Raw genomic sequence first — 14,079 nt, 5'->3', positions numbered from 1 at the left:
TCTGTCTTGCTTCTATCGCACACTGAGACAGTTAAGCTGAACTGTATTAGATAAGTTGGTTATTATACTTATGTCTTATTTCTTGCACATGCTTAAGGATTATCTGAATCCTGAATAAATAAATTCCAACATATACTAAAGGCTTATCGAGGGTCGGCGCTAGATATCTTACTGCTTGATGCAATCTCTGGGAGTCCAAATTCTGCTACCAAGTGCCTCCTACCAAGTTCTTAATTTTGCCGCCCCTAAATTTTGCATCCCAGTGCTTTCCTAAAATTCTAAAAATATTTTCACCCTTTAATTTTGTTGCTCGGTGCTTCTCTAAATTCTAAAAATCTTGTCTTCCCTAAATTCTGCCACCGCCCGGTGTGACCATATAAGCTCTGGTGCCGGTTTTGTGTTTATGTGAATAAAAAATCAGTTATTCTTAATTCAAATAGCACTAAATGTAATCTTTTACCATATGAGTATCTTCAACAAAATCTATTTTTAGCATATGGAAAGAAATTTTTGTTAAGTTTTTCCTTGTCAATATTTTAGTGCATTTAACTTAAATCTGTAATCATTGCCAAGCGTATTAATATCAACATAAAAAGTTACCATACTCTTTGTACTAATATATAAAATTGTTTAGGCGTTGCTGCATGAGTCATTACTCAAGTTGTCATGTGTTTATAAACATGTGGGGATGAAAGCAAGATATATAAAAAGATGATTCACGAGGTTGACGTCAGGGATATAGAGTAACCAGTAGGTGTGAAATCAACGATGTTTCTGTGTAAAATTTTTTGGTTCGAGATGCATGCCAAGCAGATATGCAGCTAAGGAGCCCAGATATTTATGCTAAATTATTCTTTCTTCAATAACAAAGGATATACCGTATATACCCGCGTATAAGTTTTTTTCATGTTTTATCTATGTGCTTGGGTAAAGCATTTTAAAAAAGTTTAGTTTTTGCCAGTTTTGAGATCTGGATTTTAGATTGTACCAGATATTGGATGTCCGGATCTCGGGCTTTGTAGTATATAACTAAATGTGTGCATCTACTCATTGTGCATAATACTCTAATGTTTTTAGTGAAGTACATTTTTGCATCATCTTCAATGTTTGTCTTGAAAAGGTCTATGTTAAGCAATATTCTTTTTGCACAATAATTTTGCTTGTAGAAATTCAATATAAACTGAGAGTACTCTTGTGTTTCAAGAATTAAACATTCATCATTAGCTTTAAATGAAATTACTCTAAAAAGTGCATTTAAATGTTTCTGTTTCTGTATTCAATTTTTTCCCCTGTAGTTAATTAAATTCCCTCATTAGCAAGTATTTTGGTAGTATATAATAATTTTAATATTGCATAATGTTTTGATGCTTTTAAGGAAAATGATTGCAAAGACATTTGGCATATTAAAATTGAGAGTAACATCATACATATTTAATTTTTTTGTTTTATTTATAATGACCATGTATTTCGAGAATACATCAAAAGTGTTCCTTAAAAATACCATATCTTTCTTTCAATTAAAATATAATTTAAAAAAACTTCATCCCTTAATGAAATAGATGTAATTCCAGTTATCTTCATCTTATGCATTAATATCAGCTAATTAAAAATTTAATGATTAAAATTTAATCATTAAATATATATAAAATCATGTTAAATCTTGCTTATTGTCTATATTAAAAATGATTGTTTAAAGTTTCATGTTGAACTTAGTTTGCAAATCGAAATGAGATTCCTTCTAAATAACAGTGAAATTATAGTCAATCTCAATGTTGAGCCTGTAGTGGTACATAATCATGCAAAACTGCATTCCTCAATTTTACATTTAGCTGTGCCTTATCATGTTCTGAAAACAAATTAGATCTTCTAGGTAATGAACTGAGATCATTTCATTTAAATCAAGATTTTGATCTCTTTTACAAAGTCTTCTCTGAATTCTTGCATCTGTTATGGAATGTAAAAGATGGCATTTAATAATTTTAAATGTGAGATTTTATCTAACTTTATAACCAGTCTAACTATTTTATCTCAATCTTCAGCTAGCATAGAATCTCCTCCCAAATAAACTATATAAAAGCAAAAGCCACAAACTCGCTTAAATCAGAATGTGAAGGACCAACTAATGCCAAAAAAATGTGGTAAAAATGAATCTAATTAAAATTGCTATGTATTGAAACCTAAATTAAAATTGGTAAATGTAATCGGACAAGCAACATCATAAAAGATATAAAGATGTGAAGAATGTTTGAAAAGATGAGAAAAACTGCAAAAAGTATATATAAAAGGGACTGAATAGGATGAAAATTCTGATTACAGCTAAATAAAACATATTTATGAGTGTTTTGTCTGATTTGTGTTTCTATAATATGTGATGAAAACTGTGTTTGTTTAAGATGCAATCCAAATTTTTATTTTTATTTGTAAGTGGGCTGCCTAAACTGAACAAAAATCTGAACCTAAATGTTCATGGAATTATTGATTGTGTTTCACTAATCTAAATTTAGCCTCTTCTGTTTTGCAACAATATATAAATTACTACGTCTCTTGGGTGATGGTGAAATAGGTGGTGGTCTCTGGGATACACTGGTGAAATAAATTAAGGGAGTTTTCATATTTGATCTACAATCTCCAGAACTACTGGACAGATTTTAATAAAATTTGGTGTGAATATAGGTTGATATAATACAAACAAAATAAACATTCAACAGTTACAATAGACAAACTTGCTCGTGTGTAACACTTGTGAGAGTCTGAAGGTCTGAAACAGCGGTTGCAGAAGACACAAAAGAAATGGTTTAATAGAGTGGTATGGTCTCCTCTTAGAGCCATACAAGCCTCACTGCATGATGTTATACTGGAAATAAGGCAGTTTATCAGTGCCTCTGGCAATTGGACCCACTCATTCAGTAATGCTGTTTTCAATTCCTGGATGATTCTTGGAGGGAGGTTATGAGTTGCAATTGCCCTCCCCAGAATGTTCCAGATATGCTCTATAGAGTTGAGGTCTGGAGACCTGGCTGGCCAATTCATCCGGCGGATATCCTCACTCTCGAGAAATTCGTCGACCATAAGAGCTCTACGTGGCCTCACATTATCATCCTGTAAGATGAACTTGGGGCCCTCTGCACCCCGGAAAAGGCGAACATGGGCTCCAAAACCTCATCCCTATACCTCACACCAGTCATAGAGCCTCTGTCAAAGACATAAAGAGGTGTGCAGCCATCCAACATGATGCCTGCCCAGACCATCACACCACCACCGCCATAATTGTTGATTTCGCGAACATTGGAGGGTAGGTAGTGGGTCCCTTTCTCTTTCCATATGAAAGTATGGAGAGAATCGGTGTTTAGTCTAAAACGGGACTCGTTGATGAACAGAATGGTCACCCATTGCTCTGTACTCCAATCACTATGCTGTCTGCACCATACTAATTGGACTCTCCTGTTCGAGACTTGAGCGGGACGCAAACAGCCGGTCTTCTGGCAAACAACCCTCTCTCATTCAGTCTTTTGGAAATAGTCACCCTTGTTACACAGCTTCCTGTGTGGCTGCATACAGGTCCCGAGAGAGTTTAGAAGCTGTAGCCTCTCTGTCAGACCTCGTGAAGATGGACAAATAGCGATCTTCTCTGGCCGTCGTGGCTCTTGGATGACATTGCCGAGGCTTTCTCTTGATGGATCCAGTATCCTGGAAGTGTTTCCATAGATTACACACGATGCTGGGTGTTAAACTCTCTGCATATCTGGACTTGCGATTGGCCTGCCTCTAGCCTTCCTACAATTCGCCACCTCATTCCATTAGCTAAACATTGGCGGTTACTCATTTTTACTGTTCTGATGTGAATATGACCTTTTGCCATTTTTCAGATAGCTTCTTAATTCCATTGGTGTAAAATTTCTATGGCTTATTGTCAAAAAACTTGGCCAAGTGACTTTCAGCGGCACTTCGGTCGGCCAATTTTTTACCATCAAGAGAGTTTAACCGATTGCTGCAAGATAACACGAAGAGATTTGCTGAGGTGTGCTAGCGCCCACAATTCATCTTACCCTCCACGCACTTATAAAGCCTGTGTTTCTGCTGGCTCTGCCTACACTCACATGTACGCTTACGTGTTTGCCTTACAAGATTTGAATTTTTATCTAGAAGCAGTGGTTTTTCCTGTAGTTCAGTTCTTTTCATTCATTTCGATAAAATATGCAAATTCTCTTAATTTATTTCACCAGTGTATAAGAAATAAAAAATTCCGTATGGCTGCATCATCTAGCCCAGTAAAAATAACATTTTAGCTATGACCAGCAATATTAACTTGTGGATTTATCAACTCATTTTAGATGAGAATGTAAGTCTTGTTTTGGAACTGAATCTATAGACAGCTGCGTCTTTCGTACAGTGAGTGTATTTACATTCATATTTCTGGGAATTTTTCCATAATGTATTGTAAAAAAAATATATAAATATATATTGCTTAACACCTGTGTAGATTTATTGCAGCTAAGATACATTATTTTGGTGTCAGTGGTGGAATACTAGACTTTGAAAAATTGGTTGAAGAAGATGGCACTTTTACAATTTCTACAGTTGAGAGGTTTACTAATGGTAAGTATTTTCAGAAATAATAAAGAGTTCAATGAGTAAATTGTTAAAGATATCATGTCTACTTCAAACTAAAGTATATACTTCAAACTAAAGATATCATGTCTACTTCAAACTAATTAATTTCTTTATTGTGTAGTGTGAAACCGAGTAACTCAGATATTATAAGTAATAGTGATATTCAAGTAATGCATATCCTAAGCAAGATAATCATAATGGTGATTTATATTGGGTCATATAAAAAGTCTAATCGGTTTTTTGGGTACATTTTTGAATAACAAATTTTTTATTGAAAATCTGTTTTAATTAAGTATGTGTTGACCATTATTATCTATGACCTTTTGCGATTTTTCTGATAGCTTCTTAAGTCCATTGGTGTAAAATTTCTATGGCTTATTGTAAAAAAACTTGGCCAAGTGACTTTCAGTGGCACTTCGGTCGGCCAATTTTTTACCATCAAGAGAGGTTGCAGAGACCGAAACAAATGGTACTCAGATGGTACCAGATCCGGGCTATACGATGTGTGCATCAAAATTTCCCAACCAAGTTCCCTCAATTTGTTCTGAGTCATCAAAGATGTGTGGGGCTGCACATTGTCTTGATAGAACACAACTCCCTTTCTGTTGGCCAATTCTGGTCACTCGTTCCGGATTGCTTAGTTCAAACAGGCGAGTTGTGCACAGTATAGGGTTGAATTCATGGTTTCACCAGGTTGCAGATCCTCATAATGGATGATTCCCTACCAATCTCACTAAACACTCAACATAACCTTGTTTGACATAATCCAGGCTTTGAAGTCGTTTCTGGAGGGTCACCAGTCTTTCACCATGATCACTTGCATTAGATATTCCCATATTTCATCCATTTTTCATCGCCTATAATGATTCGATTTTGTTGCATTTCAGCAGCATTTCACTGGTGGTAATTTGGTAGATCAAATTTCTTTGAGTTAATTCATGTGGCACCCAAAAATCAAGCTTCTTTTTGTAGTCTGCTCTTTTCAAACGATTCCAAACTGTCATGTGGTTGATGTTTAGTGCCTACGCTATATCCTGACAGTTTGTGTGAGGATTTTGCTTAACCAGTTGCAAAATTTCATTGACCTTTTCAGTGACGGACCAACCAGAGATGCAACTTTTATATTGAAATTTTTGGAATGGAATCAAGCAAATCATTCCTGGGTCCTTCATTCACTCACAGCATTCTCACCTTACACTTCACAAATTTTTTGGCATGTTTTTGCAACGTTTTTACCTTTTTTACAGTAAAAATGCATCACACAGTGTCTGCAGATATTTCACTCATTTTCAAATTAATATAACTTTTTACATGAGTAACGAATTAGAAAACTACCTTCACAAACAATGGAAGCTGATTGTCATCTCTTAAACACATGTTCATTTGAGACAATCAGGTGAGTGTTGGCAGATATATAGGCATCAAAACCACCTAGTGGCGAAAAACCACGGAGACTTTTTATATGACCCAATATATATTACTCGAAAGTGATAATTATAGACTTACTATTTTTCTCTCAAAGCAGATTTTTTTCTTTTAACAAGTATACTTTCAACAAGTATACTTTTAGACTGAATAAAAGTTAAAAAGACTAACTGCCTGAAATCAACACAAATTCGTGTCTTCCCAAATTTTTTGAAATTGACTTGTTAAAAGTATACTTGTTAAAAGAAAGATACTTTTAATTGAAATTGACTTGAGAGAAATTGATAATTATTTTAATAGTATTCCATATTTTATGGATATGTTACATTTATCGTTATAATTAAAGATGGAGGTATCAGTGATGTAATGAATTGCAGAAAGAATTTAAAATACTGTAGTGTGAGAATTCAAACTGTTGCAGTCTCAAAATGTTTTGCAGAAAGAATAGGTGTAAAATATGTCGAGTTTCTAAATATAATATGATTTTAAGTTCTAAAAGCTATGTTAACCACAACTCACCAGAGAATTAATGAATGGGAGTGCATTTGTAATGCAAAAATAAGTTTCAGTTTACTTCTATTTGGCAACATAGTCTCTTGAAAATATCATGGTAGTAAAGTAATATAAAAAAAGATAATAAAAGTTAAAAAGCAGTTTTTTTTTTAACAAAACGGGGAAAAAACCCTTTTGCTGTGAATATTATTTATCATATATATATATGTAGTGGGGGAGTTGAAGATGCTAAATAACAATTCCAACGTGTTTTCCACACCACAGAATATTTAATAAAGGAAATCAGAAGTTACAAATTGAATTAAATACAAGTGCCGTTTGATACAAACAGGATTCTGTATAGCTTTTGCCAGACTTATCACATAACCAATTAGTGCCTACTCGCACTTGCTGATGTATTATTATACAGTCAGTTTACCATCTTCGCGTGGAAAACTACAGTTCCTTATTCTACACCTTCACGTGTAGACAGGCATCTCACCACCCTCGCGTGGGATAGCAGAAGAAAGTCTCTGTCATACTCCTCTTTCACCTTGCTCTCGCTGCTGACGCATTGGTGAGGCCCTCTGGTGGTTGTGTCGCACTTACAGATACTACAGCTCGTCCGTCCTGACACTTTTTTGTCCTCGAAAACATGGATCAGCAACACTGGAACATCAAGACAGCCCCTGAAAATAAATTAAAAAAAACAAAAGAAAAGGAAAAAAACAAAAAGAAAGATGTGCGGAAGAACCACACATAATGTTAGATAGTAGAAGTCCACAGCTTCATGAGATCAGCCGCTGTAGTGGTACATCCAGGACCTTCATGATCCCCACTTTTTCCACCTGGTAACAATCTTTGCCTTTCCTCGCTGTTACACGATATGGACCGAAGAGCTTTGGCCTGAACTTTAGACCACCTCCATACTGCGTTCTTTATATGACAACTAGGTCATTCACATTGTATACCTGTGCCTCTTTTCTCTTCTTCTTGTATGTTTTTCTATTCTCTTCCTGAATTTTTAGAATGTTTTTCCTTGCTTCCTCTCTCATATCTTCTCGATCTCTCATCACAATATTTTTTTCTTCTTCTTCGAGAATTTCCATAATCTTTAAGTCCTCTCGATTTCTCATTTTAACACCAGTGAGAAGCTCAAATGGAGAACTCTTTGTGCTTCTGCTCTTAGTGCTGTTCAAGATCCTTTGTACATCTCCAACATATTTGTACCATTTGGTTGGATCATCTATGGATAATTTAGATAGGACTGGAATCAGAGTGAGATGAATTCTTCCCACTTGCCCATTTCCTCTAGGAACGCCTGTAGTTGTAAATATGTGCTGGATCTTCTCTTGACTACAGTAATCTTCAAAGTCTTTAGAGGTAAACGCCATACCTTTGTCACTTATAATTCTCAAAGGATTACCAAAAGTTGATTGTTGCAGTTTCAGCTTCTGCTATGCCTCTTGAGCTGATATAGACTTTACTGGATAGAGCCACACGAACTTTGTGAATGCATCAACCATGGTTAATATGCTATTGTAGTTCTTATTTTTCGAAGGTAATGGTCCTATAAAATCGACATGAAAAGTGCTCAAAGGAATACCATCTTTTGGTATGGGATTCAGCAATCCTTCGCCCTTACCTCGTTTTCTGTCGCACAAAATACATTCTACACAATTTGAAAAAACTTGTTCAATTCGTTTTCTAGTGTTAGGAATATAAAAGTCGGTTTTCAGCAGATCTTCTGTTTTAGACACTGCGAAATGTCCCTTGTTGTGGATACTATGTATCATTTCTAGCTCTAATGCTTCGGGTACCACAAGTAACTCACAACTACTGTCGAACTTGTATAATACTCCAGTTTTCACTAGAAAATCTTTCTTTAGTCCTTGCTCGACTAAGGATTTTAGTAACTGGAGACGCTCATCACTTCTTTGCGCAGCTGCAATTTTGGCTGTAACTTCTCCCTGAGAACAAGTAACCATCATAACAGCGTTTCTACTTAATGAATCCACATGCTTCATTTGTTGCCCAGATCTGTGAACAATTTCATAGTCAAATTCTTCTAGAAGTAACGCCCATCTCACCACTTTAGGAGTTAGATCTTTCTTAAACATGGTCTTCTGGAAAGCATTGCAATCTGTAACTGTCCTGACCTTAGATCCTAAAGGCTAATTCCTGAATTCCTTTAGAGCTTCCACTATAGCTAAAACTTCAAGCTCATAACTAGATAGCTTCTCTTGTTAGAGACTATTTTTTTTACTCATGAAGTAAATAGGGTGTAACTGTCCATCATCTGACTTTTGTAGCAATACAGTGCCGAAACCATCACTGCTTGTGTCTGTATGCAAATCTAATGGTGCTCCTTGTTTAAAAATATGAAGAACCGGACTTGTCGATAAAAGTCCTTCAATTTATTAAATGCACCTTTTTGCTCAGGTCCAAATTTGAATTCTGCTCCGTTAAGAAGAAGATCACTTAGTGGTTTCGCTATCTTTGAATAGTTGGCAATAAATTTCCTAAAATACCCAGTAAGGCCCAAGATACTTTGAATCTGCTTAAGGTTTTTTGGGTTCAGGAAATTTTGAACAGTCCTTGTTTTTTCAGTAGAGGGGTGAATTGTACCATCCTCAATAGCATACCCGAGAAATTCTATTTTTCTTTTCAAAAATTGGCATTTCTTAAAATTAATCTCCAAACCATATTCTTTGGCTACTTCTAAAATGCGTTTCAGCTTTTCTAAACCTTCTTTCTCATTTCGTGCTGGAATAATAAAATCGTCCATGCAAGTAACAACAGTGTCATCCTGAATTAAGTCTCTAAACACATTATAAATAAATCTTTGGAACACACTAGGGGACGTGCACAAACGAAAAGGTGCTTTTAGAAATTCGTACAAGCCTGCATGAGTAATAAATGCCAAATATTTAGTGCAATTTTCCTCCACTGGAACATGAAAAAACCTATGTCGAAAAAAACCTTTGCTTCTCCCAAACGATCTAAAACCTCTTCTACTTGTGCCATGGGAAAAGAATCCTTCACTATTTTTTTATTTAACTGCCTGAAGTCAACACAAATCCGTGTCTTCCCACATTTTTTTCTACACAAAACAACTGGCGAAGCATATTCTGAACACGACGGCTTTATAATCCCATCCTTTAACCATTCATCTATTTGATTATCAACAATTTTTTTGATCAGCAAAAGGAATTCTCCCAGAACGCTGAGAAACTGGAATTTCATCTTTTAATATTATTTTCATTTTTAAGTCTGTACTGCGCGGCTTTTCTAACGGTTTATACTCATTAATAAGAGTGGAAACAGTATTGCATAATCCTTCATCTTTAATATGCCATAAATCTGTTTCGCTGTCTCCCTCAATGGCTGCAGAAATAAAAGACAAAAAATTCCTTTCCAAAGAGATGGAATCTTTTTCGTATTGCGTAATCATCACCTGGTCACAACAGATCATTTTTAGACAGGAAGGGGGTAAAGTACAATCTGTTATCAAGTCATAAACCATTGCTGCTTCTATCTCTTTTTGTTTTTTGCTTTCGCATAAAGAGAAAATAAACTTAGCCATTTCCGCTTTAACCACGTTACCAAACGAACTTTTGAGTTCTATATATCCACATGATATTTTATTCGGAAAAAGAGATTTCTTTACAACTATCAATTCACTTCCAGAATCTATTAAACATTTTACTTTCTTACCATCAATCAACAGTTCAATAAATTCTAACTTATTTCTAGCTGCATTATTCGATAAAATCTCTAACCCAGATACCTTTTTTTGAGACAAACTTTCCTACTTTTCTAAACGTCTGGGACTATTTCTCACAAAATGAAACAATTCCCCTTTACTCCCACATACATAGCAAATACGTTCTGGTTTACTACTACAGTTAAAAGTCGTTAATCCGGACTCGTCAGGACTTCAGCGATTCCGGATTATAGATCATCAGTTTAAATCTGGTAAGATGGCATGCAGAAATTATAAAATTAAAAATATACAACCGTAATTTATGAAATAAAGAACAATTATGATCTAAAGGGTATCAAAATTTACAAAAAAAAAAGCTTAATATTTATTTGTTTACTTTATTAAACATTTCTTTCAATGTAAGTTGTTTAAGTTCCTTTGTTTTATGTGATAATACTTTCTCTTTAATTCTATAAACATACATAATTTCTTGTTGAGTTACAAAGTTCCGCTGTTCAAGTCCTATAATTGCTGTGTCGAGAATACCGACTAATTTTTCAATCGAAATTTTTTGTTTTCAATAACCTCTGTGTCACTTTCTTCACTATCGGAAGCGAATTATAATGACGAGGAATTTGATTTAAATCATATCAAAGACGGAGTACATCGAGATGAAATACTACATTTAGTAAGGAATTATAAGCCAAATAAAATAAAAACATATGCCCTGAAAATAAGGGTAGTGCTGACAGATCAACTTCCAATTCATTGCGTGCCGCGGCATTCCCCCTCTCTCCCCCACCGCAGATCAGCGTGAAATTGATAAACAGATTTCAGAATGGTTAGATTAACAAAGGAACTTTATCCATTTTTTTGCAGCTATTCCACTTTTTGTTTAATGGACTTCGAAACATACTTTCGCTTTGTAGATCCTTTACATATTAGTAAATATATATCAGAAATTCTATTTGACATAATCGAAAGTTCAAACTTACTTTTATAAAATTGCTCTAACAGTCAGTCTGCAAAAAATAATAAGCCGGATCCAATTCGAAGATTAAGGAACAACGCAATCTGCAACATTAACTGAAATAGATAATTAGATAATTTTAGCTTATACCATCCATTATACATTAAACGTGCATGCGTAAACGTATTATGTGCATGCGCCCATGCATGTGCGCAGCCGTAAAGGTCTTACGTGTATGCGTAAACGCCTATGCGCATGCATCAAAGCGACGCATACACAGAAAGTTTGTAGCTTTGAGATCCGGATTATAGATCATTCCGCATTATGAGTGTCCAAATTAACGACTTTTGACTGTATTATGATTTACAAGCTTCCCTGAATCCTTGAAATTGTTCTGAGCTTTTCTAAGATTGTTTTTGGAAAAATTAAGCTTTTTATTTTCTGGAGTTTTGATTCGCGTGTTACTGGCATCAGCTAAAGATTTACCCCTGGATGAATAAAACAAATAACATTCTCTCCCCAATTGATTTGGTTGGAACCAACTTTGGCCCTCCCGAACACTAATATGTTCCTTTGTTTTAGAATCAAGAGTTTCATACAACTTACCAGATATAATGAGATCACACAATTTCTTAAAGCCATCTACCTCTCTTAACTTGCAATAATAATTGAAAGTTGCACTGAGTCGAGATGTGAACTGAACACGTGATTCAGATGAATGTCTCTGTGCATTTTTAAAATTGTTTAAACATTCATGCGGTATCGGCTGAAATTCTTTCAAGATTAGAGTTTTTAATTTTTCATAATCCGCTATTTCTTGTTCAGAAACATACGTTGAAACATTATTACATTTATCACCTAATAAATTAATCAACACTTCTGATTTTAACTCCACTGGTACACTTTTAGTAGTAAAAGCTTTCTCAAGTGACTGAAAAAAACAAATGCAGAGCTTCAGGTTTCTGGGGTACAGCTATAGTTAGTGTTTTCACGCTTTTAATGATATCTTCAACACTACTCTGCGCGTTTCTTCTATCACTCGATAATGATTGTGATTTTAAACTTTCTAGCTCAATCTGCTTCTCAATTTCAGCTAATTTAAGCCGTTTGATCTCTAAAAGGTAGAGTTCATTACTTGTTTTAGGCATCCGATCCTCAGCGATCGATTTGACGACGCCACGAACAAATTCAACGTTCGTTTTGAAAACGTCAGAATTTTCGATAATTTTTCTAATGTCAGATTTCTTAGCATTTTCTGGAACAGTCTGTTCAATTTGTTCCGCAATTACTATTAAATCACTTTTCTTTAAATTATTTAAGAAGCTCATTTTAAAAACGAAACAAAAGTATCACTATCTTCAAGAAAGAAATAAAGCAAAGTTTTCACAGTACCTTCTCTGAAGGATCCAAGTATGAAGTATTCAAATATCCCGGACAGGCCCCCAGATTTTTTGTAGTGGTGGAGTTGAAGATGCTAAATAACAATTCCAACGTGTTATCCCCACCACAGAACATTTAATAAAGGAAATCAGAAGAAGGTACAAATTGAATTAAATACAAGTGTCGTTTGATACAAACAGGATTCTGTATAGCTTTTGCCAGTCTTATCACATAACCAATTAGTGCCTACTTGCACTCGCTGATGTATTATTATACAGTCAATTTACCACCTTCGTGTGGAAAACTACAGTTCCTTATTCTACACCTTCACATGTAGACAGGCTTCTCACCACCTTCGCGTGGGATAGCAGAAGAAAGTCTCTGTCATACTCCTCTTTCACCTGCCAGCCCATGGGTGAGGCCCTCTGGTGGTTGTGTCGCACTTACAGATACTACATATATATATATATATATATATATATATATATATATATTAATTTGCTTAAGTGGGATTTTCTCCCTTCCTTATTTTATTTCTGGTATTTAGCTTTATGTTTCCCTCTACCTTATGACATTCATTTTTCCCATTTTCTTAAATCCTTAATCTCCCCCCCCCCCGAAAAAAAAATCTGAATTTTACTCGCATCAAATGGCACTTGTGCATTCTATGCCTTAAAGCTATGTTAGCCTGAGTACTAATATTTAGTCCATTATGCATAAAAGTTCTTGCAAATAACTATCTTTTCTAAGATTATATGCTTATTGCTGAATGCAGGTGTATCTTCCACCCTTTAATTACTGTGTTAATTCATGCAATAAATGGATAAATGTAATTAAATTTCTTCGTTTCTAGTAATTTTAGAATTAAGTTTATCATATAGTTAATCTGACTTTTCTCTGTAGTTTTTAATGAAATATTCATCACATCCCATGCCACTAAGCATATTATTTTATAAGCAATATTTCTTGTACAAGTATTGATATCTTTAAAAAAAAAGATTTAAAATATATTATTATAACCAATAGAAATCTTTATAGCTGTAGAAAAAAATGCCTTTCCTTTATGACATCTCTAAGGATATCTGTTGCTTATCTACATTCTTGCCAGATATTGCTTCAAAAAATATTTTTTATTTATCTTAAATGCTGTCAATGATTACTGTTACTTAATGAATGTACTTCTCAACTACTGATCAGAAAAGTTGTGTTTTATTCTTGATTAAAAAAAAAACTTTGGAAGTATAACCTGAGCCACTGATATCCATATAGTTTTTATAGCTGCTACAGCATGTACATTTCCTAGGCTCTCATGTTCAGTTCCCAGCCAAAATAAAATCTTTATACTATCTCATTTGTGAATGTGAATCACATATTTCAGGAGTTACATTTCATAAAAAATACTTTCCCAGAAAAATATTGGCCATGATTTTTTTTAAATGCTTATATTCTTGTAATAGATTCCAGAAAGCAGAAAACGTAACTAGTGATACAGACT

The 14,079-nt window shown here is 34.6% G+C and overlaps 1 protein-coding gene across 1 annotated transcript in view; it reads left to right on the top strand.

The window, feature by feature from the left end:
• LOC118186908 (histidine protein methyltransferase 1 homolog) overlaps window positions 1-14,079 on the top strand; it is a 66,448-nt gene that overhangs the window by 51,981 nt on the left and 388 nt on the right. The window contains exon 8 of the mRNA XM_085823724.1: window positions 4,481-4,596. Coding sequence (XP_085679850.1) covers window positions 4,481-4,596 — 116 coding nt within the window. The remainder of the gene's footprint in view (window positions 1-4,480; window positions 4,597-14,079) is intronic.

This window comes from Stegodyphus dumicola, chromosome 9, assembly GCF_044657685.1.
Source record: "Stegodyphus dumicola isolate Sdum_Otavi_A_Nest chromosome 9, ASM4465768v1".
Lineage (NCBI taxonomy): Eukaryota > Metazoa > Arthropoda > Arachnida > Araneae > Eresidae > Stegodyphus > Stegodyphus dumicola.
The sequence above is the reverse complement of the archived record's forward strand: the minus strand, read 5'-3'. Positions and strand labels throughout refer to the sequence as shown.